The 20231-nt window shown below is 39.5% G+C and overlaps 1 protein-coding gene across 11 annotated transcripts in view; it reads left to right on the plus strand.

Moving 5' to 3' along the window:
• msi2b (musashi RNA-binding protein 2b) overlaps positions 1 to 20231 on the plus strand; it is a 277421-nt gene that overhangs the window by 208976 nt on the left and 48214 nt on the right. For all 11 annotated transcript variants that reach the window (XM_059514191.1, XM_059514189.1, XM_059514190.1 and 8 more), the window contains one exon: positions 10098 to 10180. In XM_059514191.1, coding sequence (XP_059370174.1) covers positions 10098 to 10180 — 83 coding nt within the window. The remainder of the gene's footprint in view (positions 1 to 10097; positions 10181 to 20231) is intronic.

Here is a 20231-nt window from a genome sequence, read left to right on the forward strand (position 1 = left end):
ATTCGGCATAGAGAACATGAAAACTTGGATTCATCCTGCCTTGTCTCAACGGTTCAGACTGGTGGTGGTGGTGTAATGGTGTGGGGGATATTTTCTTAGAACACTTTGGGTCCCTTAGTACCAAGTGAGCATCCTTTAAGTGCCATGTCCTACCTGAGTATTGTTGCTGACCATGTCCATCCGTTTATGACTACAGTGTACCCATCTTCTGATGGCTACTTTCAGCAGGATAATGCACCGTCACAAAGCTCAAATCATCTCAGACTGGTTTCTTGAACATGACAATGAGTTCACTTTACTCAAATGGCCTCCACAGTCACCAGATCTCAATCCAATAGAGCACCTTTGGGATATGGTGGAACTGGAGATTCGCATCATGGATGTGCAGCTGACAAATTTTTTCCTCCTAAAACTGCTAAAGTGCCCCCTGCTGTACAGGTTGGGAATCACTGTTATACAGTACATATTAAAGGCCTGCGTGTTTATTCACTCATGCTAATAGAACTTGTTCCTTAAAATGCCAGTGGCAGGTGCATTAGTTTGCCCCGCTAGTTCTCTAGTATTGCGGCTTAGTTTATCTCTGCACCCTTGAGATCTATCTACCACTGCTCCTCACACACACTCGACTGGAGTAAAAGATTAATAAAGCGTCAGCAGTAGTGCTCAGCTTCAAAAAGTTTTAGTTTTATACACTTCTCTCTTTTCCCCCCAAATTCTCTTTTAGGTCCTCTCCGTTTTCTCCGAAAGCCATGCGTCTCTCCCAAGTCATTATAATGTAGTGGGGTGGCTGGAGCTACAATCGATTACGCTGTCTAGTCTCATTTAGTTTACAAGAGTTCCAAGTTCCAGAGAGCTTACCGAGAGGCTATTTTTCTCCATGCCCGTCTTCTTTTTGATTAAGCGGATGTGTAAATAAGGCCGCAAACTCCCATCGATGCATGCCAATCTATTTATTGACTCGAAAGGATCATTCTCTTCACTCCCCATGGGTGTCTTCAGGCTAAAGAATTGAGCTACTCACAGCACATGTGAGCGCACAGGACAGCCAACTGTCTGCCGGGAGAAAAAATGAAACTTATTGACAGATGTTCTTGTGGTGCTTTCTGCTCTCATTATTAATAGATGAGAAAGGGGCCCCATTTATCAGAGTGGGGAGAAATGAATTGACATTGGCTTTGATTTTATTGCTGTAACTTGTCTGGGCACATAGCAATTCTTTTTCCTTTTTCGCTTCCAGGGCAGCATTTTGATAGCAAGAGCATATTGGGAAAAGCACCCAAACAAACAAGCAAAAAAAAAAAAAACTCTCTCCAAATGCATGTCCAAAGAGATATATGCATGCAGACACACATGCAGACATATGCTAACCTATGTAGCAGAATGTTGCCCTGTCACTTTCCTACTGTGGCAGCCACCCACCCGTAACAGACGGAGCTGCTGATGTCACTGGCCTGGTCTTTATGCTTGCAAACAGCGTTTAAAAAGCAGTTTAGCATTTATTACAGGGTGAGATGCAGAAAGCATGCTGTGCAGCTGTGTCATAAGTTTCCTTTCTTACTGGTGTGAGGAAACTAAATGTAGCTGAAACTGTGAAACAGATTTTATTTTGGGTCGTGTATTATTTTCATTTATTGGTGGCTACTGTACAGCAGTGACTTAAAATAAAGGAAATACCTGCCTTTAACATAATTGCAATGGCCATTGTATAGATATCAATTGTCGTTATTCCAAGATTATACATTTAATATATAAACAACATATTTTATGTATATAAATGCATGTCTTTGTATTTAGATATACATAATAAATACAACCCGAATTCCGGAAAAGTTGGGACGTTTTTTAAATTTTAATAAAATGAAAACTAAAGGAATTTCAAATCACATGAGCCAATATTTTATTCACAATAGAACATAGATAACGTAGCAAATGTTTAAACCGAGAAATTTTACACTTTTATCCACTTAATTAGCTCATTTAAAATTTAATGCCTGCTACAGGTCTCAAAAAAGTTGGCACGGGGGCAACAAATGGCTAAAAAAGCAAGCAGTTTTGAAAAGATTCAGCTGGGAGAACATCTAGTGATAAATTAAGTTAATTGATATCAGGTCTGTAACATGATTAGCTATAAAAGCTTTGTCTTAGAGAAGCAGAGTCTCTCAGAAGTAAAGATGGGCAGAGGCTCTCCAATCTGTGAAAGACTGCGTAAAAAAATTGTGGAAAACTTTAAAAACAATGTTCCTCAACGTCAAATTGCAAAGGCTTTTTATATCTCATCATCTACAGTGCATAACATCATCAAAAGATTCAGAGAAACTGGAGAAATCTCTGTGCGTAAGGGACAAGGCCGGAGACCTTTATTGGATGCCCGTGGTCTTCAGGCTCTCAGACGACACTGCATCACTCATCGGCATGATTGTGTCAATGACATTACTAAATGGGCCCAGGAATACTTTCAGAAACCACTGTCGGTAAACACAATCCGCCGTGCCATCAGCAGATGCCAACTAAAGCTCTATCATGCAAAAAGGAAGCCATATGTGAACATGGTCCAGAAGCGCCGTCGTGTCCTGTGGGCCAAAGCTCATTTAAAATGGACTATTTCAAAGTGGAATAGTGTTTTATGGTCAGACGAGTCCAAATTTGACATTCTTGTTGGAAATCACGGATGCCGTGTCCTCTGGGCTAAAGAGGAGGGAGACCTTCCAGCATGTTATCAGCGTTCAGTTCAAAAGCCAGCATCTCTGATGGTATGGGGGTGTATAAGTGCATACGGTATGGGCAGCTTGCATGTTTTGGAAGGCTCTGTGAATGCTGAAAGGTATATAAAGGTTTTAGAGCAACATATGCTTCCCTCCAAACAACGTCTATTTCAGGGAAGGCCTTGTTTATTTCAGCAGGACAATGCAAAACCATATACTGCAGCTATAACAACAGCATGGCTTCATCGTAGAAGAGTCCGGGTGCTAACCTGGCCTGCCTGCAGTCCAGATCTTTCACCTATAGATAACATTTGGCGCATCATTAAACGAAAAATACGTCAAAGACGACCACAAACTCTTCAGCAGCTGGAAATCTATATAAGGCAAGAATGGGACCAAATTCCAACAGCAAAACTCCAGCAACTCATAGCCTCAATGCCCAGACGTCTTCAAACTGTTTTGAAAAGAAAAGGAGATGCTACACCATGATAAACATGCCCCGTCCCAACTATTTTGAGACCTGTAGCAGAAATCAAAATTGAAATGAGCTCATTTTGTGCATAAAATTGTAAACTTTCTCAGTTTAAACATTTGCTATGTTATCTATGTTCTATTGTGAATAAAATATTGGCTCATGTGATTTGAAAGTCTTTTAGTTTTCATTTTATTAAAATTTAAAAAACGTCCCAACTTTTCCGGAATTCGGGTTGTATACACAGTACATACTCATATTTTATATTAACAAAAACTTGTATTTTGGATGCATTTAATTAATTAGTTTTTCCCCCAGTAATAACAGATAACTGGCAATCAAACAAAAATTTTGTGGTAAAAAAAAAAAAAAAAGTCTCAACTGGTTGAAAGATGACAAAAAAATATTCATAAAAAAAAAAAAAAAATTATGGAATAGAGCTGGAATAGAATTTGCATCCATGTGAGAGCCACAGTTTAGCATGTTGAGTTATGCATGCAAATAAAGGTTTTCCAATAAGTTTTTGAGGTTCTGTATTTTTGTGGCACACAGGACTTTTTGTTTATTCTTTATAAGTGTTGTGCTTGTTTTAGCGTCGCCCATCCTGAACTCATCTTGTGGTCATATATTATTCAGCATACCATCGTACGAAATTCATTTTGCATGTGCGCGCATGCAAGTGTGTCTGTGAATTCATGAGAACGGCCATAGGCATGCTATTTCCCCCACCGTTTAATATGCAACACGCAATCTATTTACCATCACTGGTCTCTGGAAAGGATACGAGGTGCCCGTTATAATATCTGATTCGGTTGTGTACCTCTTCCCTTTAAATACACCGAACTGCTTCAGGCACCCTCGGCTTTTTAAGCAAAGGTCAGAGAAAGGCTCATTGATTTAGCATTTTAATTTTATTTGTGCTGGGCTCCGAGGGGGACTGGCATTCAGTGTGGCAGTGGCTCTTTGTTTTGTAAGAGGCTGTGAATGTCTGGGTGTCTGTTGAGACCCGGCCTACTTCGCTCTGGCTAATAAGTGTGAGATGGCAGCCAGACGCCTCCGTAATAGCCACTAACACTTATTATCCTCCCCTAGATTGGAAATCCATGTGTTGTCATTGAGGGATCTCAAGACAAGTTAAGTGGAAAAAATAGATGCGTTTCTTTTTTCTCTCTCTCTCAAGCATCCCGCTTCAAAACAGATGTGCGTGTCGTGTTGTAGGAGCACTGCGTTGGTGTAGGTGGGCTGTAAGGCAGAAGTGGTTTCCAATGTAAGGAAATGGCCTGTTCAGAGTGGTTAAGTCACTAACTGAGCGAGATAATGCCTTGGGGTGTTTGAGGCGGAAAAATGTTACGTCTCCTCTGCCAGCACAGAGGCAGCTGTTGTTTTGCATCGTTCCTGTCCTCTCCTTCGCTTGACTTTGCAGAGGATGCAGAGAAGGGCCCTCGGTATCGGCACTCCTTCATTAAGAGATCCTGTTAGCAGCGTTGGTCTTGTCATTAGGAACACTCAAGGTTTTTGATTTGCTGCCGTTTCCAATGCTCAGTCGAGAGCTCAGTCTGCCGATAGCGCCCTGAACTCTGACAAAGGCGGCATGTGGGATCGCTACCTGTTCTTACCGTCTACACTTAGTTAGAGATTGTGGTTGGCAGTTTTGGTTCTTTGATAATCTGAAAATTCTGGAAATGAAAATTTAAGATGGCAATGGTAGTAAAAATATATCACTCAAGATTTGACCAGTATTCATTTATTATTTTATTTTTTTATTTACATTTAATTATATTATCTGTTTTACAATATTGACCCGCTGTGTATTCAATAATGTTGCAATAGATAAGCAATATCAAAAAGATAGAGAGGGTTTTAATACTTTTTGCTGTAACGTCCGCTTGCTTTCTATCTCTATATCTGTCTCTCTCTCTCAACAGTTATTTGTTGCTTTTTTCTCTTTTTTGTTTTGTTTTGAACTTATCCCTTAATTGTGAAAGTTACATTAAAAAAAGGTACATTTTACCCCACCCCTAATGATCTAACTTGCAGTTATGTTGGGTTGGATGAAACACTTTAGGAAACATGGACACTAGAAAATTTGTCACACATTTACAGTATTTTTTTACTCATCATCATTTATTTATTTGACAAAATGTAATTTTCATTTTATACAATCCTCTACGGACACCTTGGTAATTGAATCGCTATTGGCTAGTAAATTTTTTTTAGTTTACTCGCCAGACTGATATATATATATATATCAGCCCACTACCAGAAAACCCGGCAGTTCTTAAAAGCTAAAAATTCCAGAGGAAAATACAACAAAGAATATCGTTTACATGAAGCACGTCAATAAGTTTTATGTCTCTCTCTCTCTCTCTCTTACTCTCTCTCTGCTTGTGTGTGAGACAATGCAATGGCAAGGCGTGCGCCTTCACACTAGAGTTTACGGTATGTGAAATACAGGTGCATTGCACATCCATTCAGATGAACTGAGAAACAGCACAGATCGCTTGACGAGTAAAACTCTGAAGCACTCAGTCAAAGTGTTTCGGCGAGTGAACATATATCTGTGATAAACTTATACTTAGCCTCTAAACTCGCATGAGTGAAATCTGAGAATTTATTCAGAGTGAAGATTTGGTCGCATATGTGAGTAATTTACTCGCAATGTAGAGGGTTGTTTTAATATGTACCAATCTTGATTAACCCCACTTTTTAAAATAAAAATAGTTTTGCTACACTGTAAAAAAAATTTTTATTATTGGAGCATGTTTCGAAGAAAAAACTATTTCACTTTCTACTTTCTAATTTCAAATAGAATGTGTTACTTGTTGTTTCTTTGTAATTGTTTGTAAAATGTACATATTGTAAATAATAGTGTCCATATTAAATTAAGAGAACCTGCTTTTTCAGATGATGCCAGTCCTGTCATGTAACAACATAACCAATTTGTAACTTAGTTGTGAAAATTCAGATTTTTAAGTTCTTGTTAAATCTGACCCTAGTGTCTTCTGTATTCATTCGTGTACTTTTGAGTGTTGAGAATTTTGGGATTGATAGTAGATTTGTCAATTGGCATGGAAATGTCAGTTTCAGGTGCTTCCTGCTGGGGTGCAGGTACTGTAACCTGCTCCCCCTCCCCTCTGTAGCCGTCAGGCCTCCCGAACCACCCAATGCGTGCCAGCTCCCTCCCGGCTGCTGAGAAATTGCTCCTGACAGCTGATTTGTTGGTTGTCAGAACTGGTCGCTGCGTGGCTGATAAGGGCGCAGAGGCCCGAGATGGAAAACTAACTGCCTCTCATGATTTCAAAGGCAGCCCCATCAGCCTGGGGCCTGCAGACACATGTAAATGTCTCTGGGCTGAAATCACCAGGGATGTTTCCTCCATGTGCGGGGCTGCTCTTTAAAGAGTTAGTCTGCGCTTAGCATGCAACGTCTGGCCATGTTGAAAAGCATTGCAAATGCCACCTTTTAAATGTTTTATTTCAGACTCATTGTTTGCATGCAGTTATTGTTGCCCCGACTGTACAAAACATAGCTTTATATGAATCCTGCTGTGTCCTTTTTATCAAAGAACAAAGGTACTGTAAATGAACAGAGGACACCAGGCAGCAGCAATCAAGCCCTGTGACTAATCAGGCTTGTGCAAAATTCACAATCTATAAATAGACTATTTTTGATTCATGAGTTTCAGCTGAATTAAATTGAAAGTCTGTCTGCCTGTCTATCTAACTATCCATCTATATATATCATTCTGTCATTCTATCAATTTATATAACATTCTATTGAAATTCTGTGTTAACTCAATTTAAATTAAGTTGAAATTTAGGTTTGGAATTATAGAGGTATACAATTCAGTTGAATTCAGTTCAGACCATTCAAATCTTTTCTGATTAGCTGAAACTGAAGGCCTACTTGACATTATTTAATAATATGAATAAGGCTCCGAGTCGACTAGCTCATCTATCAAATGAAGTAAAGAAAAAAAGTGACTTCTACTGTACAACCAGCTACATTCATTCACCCCCAGATCTGTGCTAGGAAAGGTGGAGCAGAGCAGTCAGGGGAGTGGAGCAATGGGAGGACCTGCTCCAGCCTGCAGCGAATCATCAGGTCTGATCAGTCATAGGAAGCTCTAATAGGCTTGTACAGGAAGCCATTGCGAGCGAAGAGGTCACTAGGTAATTGGCTGTGAATCCTGTTCCAGCATCCTCCCATGGGGCGGCTGCTCCTATAACTCACTTCCTGTCAATGATGTCAACCCTCGGAGCTGCTTAAGCCCAGGCTGAAGGGTCGATGAGGGGCTACTGGCCGTCTTCCAACTCTGGAGAAGATGACAGTGTGGCAATGACCGTAGATCACCCTTTCAGCCTGTACATACAATAATTGCCCTTAATTACCTCATGCCCCAATACAAAGCCCTCATGCGGTTCCAGCGTAGCTAATTCCCCATCAGTCAGCACAGCTACGGCGTTCTGTTGACTCTTAACAACACGCCATCCACCTCTGTGTTTACCCTAGCAGGGTGAGGAGTGTGGATTCTACTGTGTCATGGAGTCAGGGAGCAGATAATTCATCCAGTGTTTTCTTCCCCAAACAAAACAAACTGTACGTATAATCACAGAGAGTTCACACGGCACTGGACCAGAGGTCACCGCTTGTTTATCCCATGCCCTCTTATCATCCCTCCCGCCTCTTCATCAGCTCTTATCACAGCTGGTGTTGAGAAGGGGCTCCATGGCTTCCTGTTTTGGGTTTGCTGTCAACCTCTTTGACCTGTTGACCCCAGGACTTATCTCTCACTTTCTTAAAAGCCAAAAGCCTTGTCTAAAAGCAGCAGAGCAAGTGCTCTATTTTTGTTCATTTTGTTTCTGTCACTTTAGGGCTTGTAAAACACAGCACATTAAGTGTAGTTGTATGAGAGGGAATTTTATTATTATTATTATTATTATTATTATTATTATTATTATTATTATTACATTTTAAAAGTTTTATTTGGCCATGGTGTGAGAAAAAGAAAGTATCTTGTAGTCAGTTACAAATGTTTTGTTATATCTATTACATTATTCAAATTTATATAAAATTACTTGCATACACCTCTTGTATAATGAGGTGCATGCATGCTATAATGAGCATGTTTTTCATTTCTGTATTAAATAGACTTTTAATATATTATTAGTAACATTGCAAATTATCTTTGGAAAATTGATATGAATTACTATGTTATTAGTAGTAACATCATTACAAATATTGTAACAAAACTGCTTATATATACACCCACATGTATTAAAGTTGTAAGGATTTTTTTCTTCTTTTTATTTCATGTTTACACCACATGACATTTCATTAAATGTAAACTTTAGTTGAAAATAGCAAGCATCTACTGGGCATTTATGTCACTTGATTAACATTCATGATCGAAGCTGATTAGAGCTTATAATGTGTCCCTCCATGTTTCAGATCTTTTCTTGCCCCCTGGTCTTGTTTATATTTGCATGTTTCAAAATATCAGTATTCCGTTCGCATACATTGATATCTAGTTTGAGACTCAGTCTCAGTGGGTTTATGCATTTTTTTTATTTATTTTTTAATCACTGGATTTTCCCCATTCCTCATGGATTGTGTGGCTCTGTTGTGCTCTGTGAGGTTAAAATGGATCCTCAGTAGAGGCACTTAGGAATGAGGAAAAATAGCGTGTCACGTATTGAAAAACTCGCAAAGAAACATCAAATATTTGGTAATGGAATTCAGATGCTGGCTGGCTCTACAAATCCCATTAAAACAGCTTTGAGCTTCCTCCATCTCTGAGGAGCAGACTCAAAGCTATTTTAATATTGCCCAGGACTTCATCATTTTAACAGCAAAAGAGTTCCTGCTCTGTACTAGATACATAATTTGCATGGCATTAGGACCAGATAAAACGAAGATTGCTGCACGACTCAATGGCTCATTTATGCCTTCTTCATACGATAATAGCAATCAATAGGGCTGTGCAAAAAATCGAATGCGATTTTCATGCGCATCTCATCAGTAAAGATGCTCCTGTGATTAGAAGTATATCTCCAGAACGTGCGTTCAGATCAGGGTTGCCAGTTTTTCACAACAAATCCTGCCCAGTTGCTTCTTAAAACCAGTCCGAAACTAGCCCAATCGCGTTTCCAGGAGGTTCCCTGATAAAAATTGCTTCCCAGGGTTAAAATATACATTTTTTTGGAAGGGTTGCCTTGGTAAAATTTGCATTTTAGGGGCTAAATATCACGTTATTTGTATTGGGGTTGCTTCAAACCGCGGAAATGAAAAACAATCGCAGACTTGGCAACACTGGTTCAGGTGGAGCGGCAGTTACTACACAGAGCCGTAGTCTAACGACAACTAACACAAAATCGTTTTCAAAATCGACAAAGAATCGCCTGCGATTTTAACATCGATTTTGTGTAGATTGTCAGTGAATTACGGCTCGGTGTAGTAAATGCCAACCAGTGTTGCCAAGTTTTTCATGTCCGCGGGTCGAAGCGACCCCAATACAAATAACGTGATATTTAGCACCTAAAATGCGAATTTTACCAAGGCAACCCTGCTAAAAAACTTATATTGTAACCCCGGGAAGCAATTTTTATCGGGGAACCTCTTGGAAGCGCGATTGGACTAGTTTTGGACTAGTTTTGAGAAGCAACTGGGCAGGATTTGTTGTGAAAACCTGGCAACCCTGATCCGAACGCACGTGCTGGAGATATACTTCTAATTACAGGAGCGTCTTTACTGATGAGATGGGCATGAAAATCGCATTCGATTTTTTGCACAGCCCTAGCATTCAACAGATATTTGTTGCTTTTTTCCTGTTCATTTAACTGCTTCTGTGTTGTTTCACTTCAATCATGAGTTGTCCCCCCCCCCCCTTTGTTTTTTCTCTCCCATCCTATCCCTCTTCACAGGATTCGGCTTTGTAACTTTCGAGAACGAGGATGTGGTGGAAAAGGTCTGCGAGATTCATTTTCACGAAATCAATAATAAAATGGTGAGTTGCTTTTACCTGTTTACAATTTTTCAATTCGGGGGCCGGGATTATTATTTGATGCTGGAAGCAGAATGGGTGCTTATAATAGGCAGTGTACAGTGAGGGTGACAGGGCTGCTGGGTGCATGTGCGTGTGGGCGGGGGGTGTCATCCCTATCCCCGACCAGCCTGCTTTCAAGTGGATGAGGAGTCACTGGTGTGCACTGGCCACAAACCATGAAATTGTGTCTTGGATCCCTGTCTGCCAGGCTGGGAGTAAAGTCCTGTCTCTCTTGCCCCGTTGCAATTCCCTCATCCAGGGAAGACTGGGAAAGGATCTGGCAGTCATTCTGGGGGCTTGGTAAAAGTGTGTGGTGCAAAAGATTGAAAGAAGATTTAAAAATCAAAGCCTGGGTGCCTCTTGCATCTTTGCACCTGATGCCCTATCCTGCGATTTTATGTTTGCTGCTACAGTTCGTATTAGATTTCTCCATGTCTTGCCAAGCTTTTGAGAATGAAAGACAGCAGAGGGACACGGTTCCTAACCTTGAGGCTTCTGCAGGCGAGCCACAGATGCAGCTCGCAGTGCTCACGAAGAATCACGAAATGAGGACAACCCCGGTGTCATTCTACATGACAGCCAGTTAGCAAGATTTTTAATGAAGGTCAGCGCTGTCAGTTAAGTTCAGTTACTTATACTTACAAATCACTGAGAACCATGAGCCTCCAGGAGTTTTCCATGAGATCGAGCTCAGTACTGATTTGTGGCGTTGATGATCAGCATTGGGGAGTTAACTAGCCAAATGTGGCTATGTTGATTCATTAGCATGACAGTAGCTCATTTGTTAGCAAAACAGTTAGTTTTGTGTTTGTATGTCTATCAATTTTTTATTTAAATCGATTCAAATTAAATTTCCGTTATTTGTCCATTTTGCTTATTAAATATAAAAAATACATCTTTCTTTAATGCTGGAAAATTACACAGGACATTGATTTAAACAAATTAAAAACATTAACTTTTTTTTTTTACCGTTCATTTAAAGAACAGACTCAAGAATCACTTGTTTTGTAATCAGGCTTCATGTTTTTTATTTTTTATTTTTTTAAATAGAGTGTTTACAGTAGTCATTTTTATTGATATGACCCTAATTGAGAGAGAAATGTTTTTTAAATTTCAAAATTATCTGTCTACAGTTTAAACTACTGTAGTAATAGTAGTTTCAATTGCAGCTTCCAAATAGCTTTTCCAACCTTGCTGATGACACCGTGTATCCCAGTATTCCATTCTAAACATGACAACACTGAGACCAGCCTCTCCTGTCTCATCATTGATTTTTGTATGATATTGCATCAGATGTTCTCATTATTCAGTGAGCATCTAGAGAAAGCCTAGATTTCTTTTCTTCTTTTAACATGTTACCCCCAGCGTCTCATAACAGGAACCTCGCTGTTGATCAACTGGCTGGCTTAAATTGGGCCATTGGAGAATTACTTGCATAGCTAATATCAGTCAAGAAGGTTTAAGAAAAAGATAAATGTGGCGAAGGGAAAACATTTACTTAAAATGACAGCTTTGTCATGGTCTCTCAGTTCAGATAATTTCTCAGATGATGCGCATGGAACGAAAGGCTTAAAAATCAAGAAAAAGGTCAAGGCGTGTTGGGCAGAAACCCGTCCTTCCTTTTGCTCTCTTTTGCTCTTCTTACTGATTTCAATTGCCATCATCAAGCTGCTTTTGCCAACAAGATCAAAGTGGTCTCTGAAGCCTCGTCTGCTAGAAGGCCTGTGTGCATATTTGACTTGCTAATTCGACCATGGTAATATTGTTATTATCATGAATATTTTGTACAGCGGCCGTAATGATCTCCCTCTGCTTGTGGAAATGCCAGCTTTGTACGTCGACTTCCTGCTTGGTGAGCCGCCATCTTCAGAGGCACCATCTGTGACCCTCAACCCCAGGCTGTGGAGCAGAGAGCGAGCCAGGCTCAGTAGCTGTTTATAGAGAGGCTCTGTTGACCCAGTAAGGCCACTCTCGAGCTGCCAGGGCCCTGAATATCCATAAATGACCCTAAATGGTTCCAGGATCTGGAAAGCTGGACCGGTGGAGGTCTCAACAGACCCCAGGCTTCCTGATCAGCTCATTTGATATTTGGCCTGGAAATGCAGCCAGACATTAAACATTCAGAAGACATTTCCTTGATCCACATGCTTGGAGACAGGAATGTAGCATCCAGCAGGCAGGTTAGATCCCACACAAAGAGGTTCTGATGGATCGAGAGTACTGTACCTTGAAGTGAACTCTTTAGAGATCAATTTGAAATGTAATTCCACTTCAGAAGTAAATCATTTAGCGAACTGAACACATATTATCACTTGATTATTTTATCAATGAAAACAATTAAACTAAAGCACAGCGCGATTAGTTCCAGATTGAGCAGATATGGTTAGGAATCACTATTAATAGACAGACCCTAATGGTTGTTTTGACTATTTTCCGTCCCTTTCGAACAGCACGATCAAAATCATAATATCCTGTTACGTCTGTGTGGGAGCTTATTTCTGAAGTCCCATTTCAAACATTCTCTGTTTTATCAGGAATTCCAGAGACTTTTATCCCCCACTGTGCTGTATGTCATGAAGGAATACTGTGTGAACGTGAGCCGACTGTGTTGGATAAGTGGTTGAAATCACCTGGAAAGCTATAAAGCCCCGGGATGACTTCAGCACTGTCCCTGCAGTTTGTCCTTTGGACAATCCCTTCAGAAGAGGCAACGGAGCTGAAAGGAAAGTTTGGAGACCATAGTTTCTACTTTAGTTACAGGGGTCATTATGGGTCATTCCTGTCATGTGGCAACTTTTCAACTTCAAACATCACAGAATTGTAATACTAATTTTAGTTTATATCATATACATATTTTTATAGATGGAAAAATTAATTCCAATTAATAAAAATATTATAGAATATCTATATACTGTGTGTGTGTGTGTGTGTGTGTGTTTGTGTGTATATATGTATATATATATATATATATATATATACACACACACACACACACACACTTTTTTTATTGGGATTTGAAAGTGCACTTCATTGTGGAAATTACCTTTACTGTGCCAAATGCTAACAGCCAACGTATAATATACTGTGGCGAGTGGGGCGGGGCCGAGGGACGTGGGAACAAGGAGTGAGGCTGGCAATGATTGGGCAAATCAGTGTCACCTGCGGCCCACCGCCGGTCTCGAGTCCCACGTAGGAGATGGAAGGATATAAAACTGGAGCGACGACAGTGAAGTACGAGAGAGGACCAGGCCTGGGCTTTTAGTTGTGTTTTGGTTTTTATTTGAGCACACCAGTCATCCGTGAGGGGCTGGTGCGCTGTTTTGTGTTTATTTTGAATTATTAAAGTTTCGTTTTGATTGTCCGCCGGTTCCCGCCTCCTTCCGGATGAATATGAAGGTTTTTATCATTACATATACTAATGAAAGCACACCTATTTAAAACCCTTAAAACTAAAAATAAACAAGAACCCAGTCTCACTAATCGACTTGTGGGAGTTTGGAGCATTGTGACCCACAGCTAAGTGAGGGAGCATTCAATAGCATGCTAATTTTAGGTCCCAGCCAGGAAGTGTTATTTATAGTCTGGTGGCTGTTTGACACCATGGAAGAAGTGACTGTATCCTGACCCAATGCAAACCCTCTCTCTGGGAGTTCTCATGGACATATGACTGCACATGTTATCTCCCGCTCTCTTTTTGATTCCCTATCACTGCTTCACTCTCTCCCTCTGGGAATCATCACATCTCCAGCCTTGGAACAGTATGGACTGTTGGGTTGGGCAGATAGACGATGGCATCATCCATCGCCGATGGGCTGATAGACATCGCGATGTTGAGCCTGTAGATATTGTCCGATGCCAATTTGGTAGATATCATCCAACCCTAATGAACTGCATAAGTCATCTCTCATCACATCATATTCAGGAACGAATCCTTTCCTTCAGCCGCCTGTTAATAAGCGATCAAGTACTCAGTCAATACCCTCCTTGCCCTTAAAGTAAAGAGCAGTGCTGCACCAGACCCATGAGTGCCTGCAGCAGAATGATGTGAATTCTTTGCTCATGTCCTCCCTGGCAGTGCCCTTGCCTCCTGCGGGCAGTGTGGAGGTTGTTGCTCTCATTTCTGTTACCGTTCCCACCACTCCTCTCTCAGTGTGCCCCGGCTGCCCAGCCAGGATTGCCGCCTGCCCACAGCGAACCGGGCCATTAGCATGTATGATAAGTGCAGAGTGTGTCAGCAGGCCAATTTAGTGTCTGCCTTGCTGTGCTGAGGCCCCGGCCTGCGCTATCATTTGAAGATAATCTACCGCTGTGAGGAGAGAAGAGGGAAAAAAGTGTCACTTCAGGATGGGAGAAAATGACTCCTACTTTCCCGCCTTCTTTTTTTTTTTTTTTTTTTTTTTGGCCTGAAGGCTCGGGGGCTCTCTGAAGCTTTCTTCAAGATGTGGTGCAAACAGCAGTGACAGTGCAGAGTCAGTGTGCTCTCATGCCTGCTTCATTTAGCAGCCGTGTACCAAGTTTCAACGTGTGTCTGTTTATTTGTCGACCTCTCTAATCACCCAGATCTGTTTAGGCATTTTTATCTAATAGATGTTTATTGTCGCTTTGTGCGCAGTGACTATAGATGTATTTACACACTCCTGCCACAGTATCTTAAGAGTAGGTTGGGCTAATGGAAGGGGATTGTGATATTTGAAAAGATTACAGTAATTCAGCCAGTTGTAATGGAGCAGGCTGTTTCCAGAGAGCTCTCCGAGATCTGGAAATGTCACAACAAAGAAAGGAGGAGATTCAGCACATTCGCTGCTTAAATAGAAGGGAGGATGAAATCAGAGAAAAAAGGGTGCGAGTGTGTGTGTGTGTGTGTGTGTTCGCATATGAGTAAAATATATAGAGATAAAGAGAATAAGAAAGCAGAGGATAGGTGTCATTACAAAGATTTTTTTTTTTTACTCATTAAAATATTCATAACAGTGTCTTAAACAATGAATAACTGACTCAAGTTTTACTGTGTTATAGCTTTTTTTTTCTCCCATCATTTATTGGAACTATTTAATTGATCTTGTCAAATACAACACTGTTAGGGAATGTCATGCAGTTTAAGGGAGGTAGGGGTGAAAACACATTACAATGTAAAAAACTAGGTATTGTGTGGTAGTTACAGGACGAATCATTGTGTAAGGTTGCGTTTCACTCTTTAAATTACACCAGAGCAAAGTCGTGATTCTGAGTCTTTGGTTTTTTTCCCCTTCTTTATCTGTATGTGCTTACCAGAGTTCTCACTTTAACACATTGTTAAAACAGACATTCAGTTTGGGAGGCATAAATAGCCTCTGACAGGCTTTCTTTTTTGTTGGCGAATATAGATTTCTGTGTCAGATGGAATAGCTGTAAGTGTATCAATAATGTACAGGAGCCCCAAGTCTCCAATGTAATTTAATTCAAGTTGCGATGAATTATGCCTTAGTGTTAAGCCGAGAGTTCTGGTGCCTCTGGGCAAAAGAGCAGGGGGTTGTTTTCTTTTTTCTCTCCCCCTTTCCTCTCATGTCTGTTGTATCTCTGGGAACTGTACAAACAAGATGCCGCATACAGTGTGACCTCTTGCGCAGTGATGTAACAGGAGTTCACTGAGAGAACTGTGAGAACATTTTAATATTCTATATTTGATGTGAGACCACAGACACACACACACATACTGTACTGGGCCTGTTAAAGACAGCTTGAGGTTTGAAATGTGTATATCTGCTTACTTGAGAACAGTTGCTTCCACATTAAATGTAAATATGCGTTAGCTTCCCCTGTGTGTGCCGTATGCTGCAAAAATCGCACATTCCCATTCTTACAGGGCCAGCAAACATAAAAACAAGAACATATGCACAATTATATTGAAAATCTTTAAAATGCTGTTTACAAAAAAAAGATTAAACTAATTTTATTTTAAAAAGTGCAAATGTTGATCTTTAACAGTATGTATTCATGAATTATGTAAAGATACACAGAATTCAACTCAACGTAATGGTTGAGTAAGTTAATCAGATATTGGTTCTTTAACCACTGATGGATTCAGTTCATTCATGGATTCGTCATACAGCCTCATACCACCTTAACAGTTCATCAAAAGAACCATAAGAGCTCGTAAGATACATATGAACTCGTACTGTTCATTCTGTATGTATGTGACTTAACAAAAAGAACCGGTTCATAGTAGTCATTTGTTTGTGAATCAGTCTGCATCTGCAGTCCTGGATTTTTATTTATTTTTTTGGTTTGCAGGCCAAAAGCTGTTTCTTGCAGGCCATAAAGATGTTCTTGCCAATATTCCATGGTAGAATATTGGAGCTGAATGCATTCAATATGAACTGCAAACTCGCATGTACTCAGCATACTTTAAACTCAGGTAAAATCTGATTTATTTTTGTCATGGTGCTGAAAAGCCATGCATGAAAGATTAAAACATTTGTTACTGAAATAAAATAACTTTTATAAGCTACTCCGGAAAAATTGTTTGCTAATTTTTGGACTCTCTTCTGAGTCCAGATTATTTTCCATAATAACCATGTTTGAACTTCAAATTTTCCCAAATGAAAATATAAGGCTGTTTGTGTCCATTAACAAGTGATTTGCTTAATGTTGCATCTTAATTTACTGTTCAGTTTGGAAACATTAAAGGAAAACAATGTTGTTCTTATAGCATTGAAAAGCCTCTTCTTTTGACCTGCTTTATTTGCTGTCGGGACATGAAAAGTGTTTTTCAAGCTCAATATCAGAGATGAAAAATGGATGTCTGAAAAAGGGGGGTCCAGTCAATTTGCCTCTCTGTCTGGCTTTATGAACGATCTCAAGTGGTACGGAGGGTGGAAATAAGACTGATTCCTCAGGCAGCCCACCTCAGATATACAGCAGGCGCAGGGAATTCTAACTCCATCATTGTTACAATCTCAGTGCGGCAGGGCTCATGAAGGTGTCCCTGTTTCGCAGGTCTCTGCCTGTTTAGAATGCATATTTATTTGTTTGGTTAAGTGCCTTTCATGTCTGGCATTATGTGATCCCAGAGGCAGGCTTTTTGCAGTTCTGAAAGTAAAAAAGAGTTGGAGTGAATGAATCAGCTTTCTGATTCATTTCTTCTTTATCCTCCCTGTCAGAGGAGAATGCTTTTTTCTCTCACTCTCACTGAAAGAGAAGCAAATCTGCTTTAAGGAGCAACATTTAACTGTCTTGTGTTTTGTCATTCTTTCTTTCTTTTCACAGTGGATTATTCTAAGTGAACATTTTCAGATTATTGATTCTCTTTGTCTACCACACATGCTTGTCTATTATTGCAATATGATTATGCTAATTCTGATTTTCATTTAAATAGCAGGAAGTTAATTTTCTGGATTTATCTCAATCAGGAACATTGCCTTTTCTATTTATTATTATTTATTTTTTAATTATTTTATTTATTTTTTTTAATTTTATGAGGGCACTAGTATCAATCCTGGATTACTCAATGCTCTGACACAGAAAATGCTCCAGCCAACAAAGGAATAAAATAAAATAATAAATTATTATTATTATTATGTTTTTTAAATTATATTATAACTTGTATAGTGGTATATATTTTATGCATGTATCTGTCTCTCTGTATATTAGTGCTGTCAAAATTAGCATGTTAACGCAGGCTAGTTTTTCATGTTAACAGATTATTTTTTATTTAACATAGTTAATGCAGGGAGGGGGCTAGGGTTTGCCACCCCAGTCGCAACTGCTGCTTTTAGAAATATGAATGCTCCTGTGCAACATTTCAACTGTCCCAGATAATGGTATGAATACTCATGGAATAGAATCATTTAAGTTTTTTTATTTTTAATAAATTTGCGAAGATGTTAAAAACCTGTTTTTTGCTTTACCATTATGTTGTATGGAGTATAAATTGATGTGGAAAAAGGTACTATAATGCAGTTTTGCATAAGGCTGCATCATAAAAAAATTTTTATGAACATACATACATATATATATATATATATGTATGTATGTACATTCTGTATGTATGTATGTATATGTATATGTATTTGTATTTGTGTATATATATATATATATATATGTATATATATGTATATGTATGTATATATATGTGTGTGTGTGTGTGTGTGTGTGTGTGTGTGTGTGTGTTCTTTTTTCTACACTTCCTATAGATTTTGCATGATGCTTCTGATCTACATTTATGAAAGATTGGCTTGTATGTCTGGTATCCCAGCAGTCATCAGCCTGTACTGATTCTTTGTGAAATGTACCTTTTGTGAAATCACTCCCTTTTCAAAGTCAAAACTAGTGGCTGAAGTTTTAGTGTGAGTGACATTTCTTTTCACAAGGTCAGGGCAGCAGATTAGCAGATTGGATCTAATCTATCCCTAACCAGCCGGCTAATAAGCCGCGTGTGTGTTCTCTGGAGCTGATCGATCCTGTCTCACACCTCTCGCCCGCTCACACCGGCTCTGCCAGGGACACAGACACTAATGGCCACATTTGCTACAGCCCACCGGTACCGTGTACCCGCTCATGATTTCCCGACAATTAGCAAGGCGAGTGGAAGCACCCTGTTCTCATCTCTGCTGTCATCCTTTCCAGCCTGGACTTCCACTTAACCTGCTCTCTGGGGTGAACAATAGATGAGAGATATTATGAAGTTTTGATTGCATTCACACACACATAAACACATTGAAGTCTCTGTTGGGGTCCGTGTGGCAGTGTGGTCATTAGACAGGTTTCAGGGCTAAATGAACAAATAAAACGTTTGCTAACACTTAGCCTTCATTAATTAGTCATTATATAAATAATTCTAAACATTATATAATTAAGCAGTGAGTAACAAGAGACGTTATTATGAATTTAGATGTGGCTAAAGGACTTCGCACAAAATGCATAGACATCCCAGCAACCACTTCTGTATTTACTATACAGTATATCATGACTTCAAGTGGCTTATTGTTTTTATAAAAAAACAAGAACACAAATCTACATAACTGTATTTTTTAATATTTAATATTTTAATATGATTTAATATTGAATTTGTAAATATATTTATTTATATATAATATATTTGTTTAAAAATGTATTTTATAATTATTTTTAATACTTTATTAAATTAATATTTTAATTATTTTATCATTTCAATTTAAGAAAAAAGTCCCACATTAACAGCACCAGGCAACTTTTTAAATTTTTTTACACAGAAGTTCATGATGCCTTGATATTTCACACAAAGAGGGCTGCATTTCATTTTGAGGTTTTCAATTGGTCTTTGTTTCAAAGTCAATGCCCCGATTTGGTCCAAAGTATAGACATCCACAACAGTTGTCCCTCCTGTCCTTTCCTCCTCTCGTCTTCTCCTCGTCTTTCTCCCCCTGTGCAGGCGTGATAACGGAGCTGCCCTGTGCTCTCAGGTCATTAGCCATGGGCCTTCGTAGTTTCATTAACGAGGGTAGGGAGCTCATCATTGGCCTACCTCAACTGACGAGGGTAATTAGTTAAGTAATAATGTGAAGCTGTAGTCATGGCTCTTAAATGCCCATTGATGACAGTCAGATTGGAAGCCAGTCTTTCCTTGCCTATTAGCAACACACAGAGATTGCAGGCCTCATCACTGAAACCACACACTGACATAATTACACGCATCACACTTACACACACACACACGCTCTCTCTTTAGTGCCAGCGCCTAATGAAGGCATGTTGTATTTGGAGAAGTCCTGAGGACCTGAATACTGATTGTGAGTGCTTGTTGGTTTATGTGCTCATTTTTGGAAAAGAGACCACAGTGTTTGCATTGCGATGTCTGAAGTTTGTTAGCCTGCTCTAAGTGTGAAAATACAGCTTTCTTTTAGCGAATTTGTTGACATATAAGGTCATTTGAGAGAATGGAGGCGTTATCTTTAACAGATATCTGGATTTCCTTTATCTTTAGGTGATGAAATTCAAGGATATTTTCTCTTGCCGTTAACATCAAGGTCAACATACTGTCATACAGTCACCTAGC

The sequence above is a fragment of the Carassius carassius genome, chromosome 28 (genome assembly GCF_963082965.1).
Source record: "Carassius carassius chromosome 28, fCarCar2.1, whole genome shotgun sequence".
NCBI classification, from domain to species: domain Eukaryota; kingdom Metazoa; phylum Chordata; class Actinopteri; order Cypriniformes; family Cyprinidae; genus Carassius; species Carassius carassius.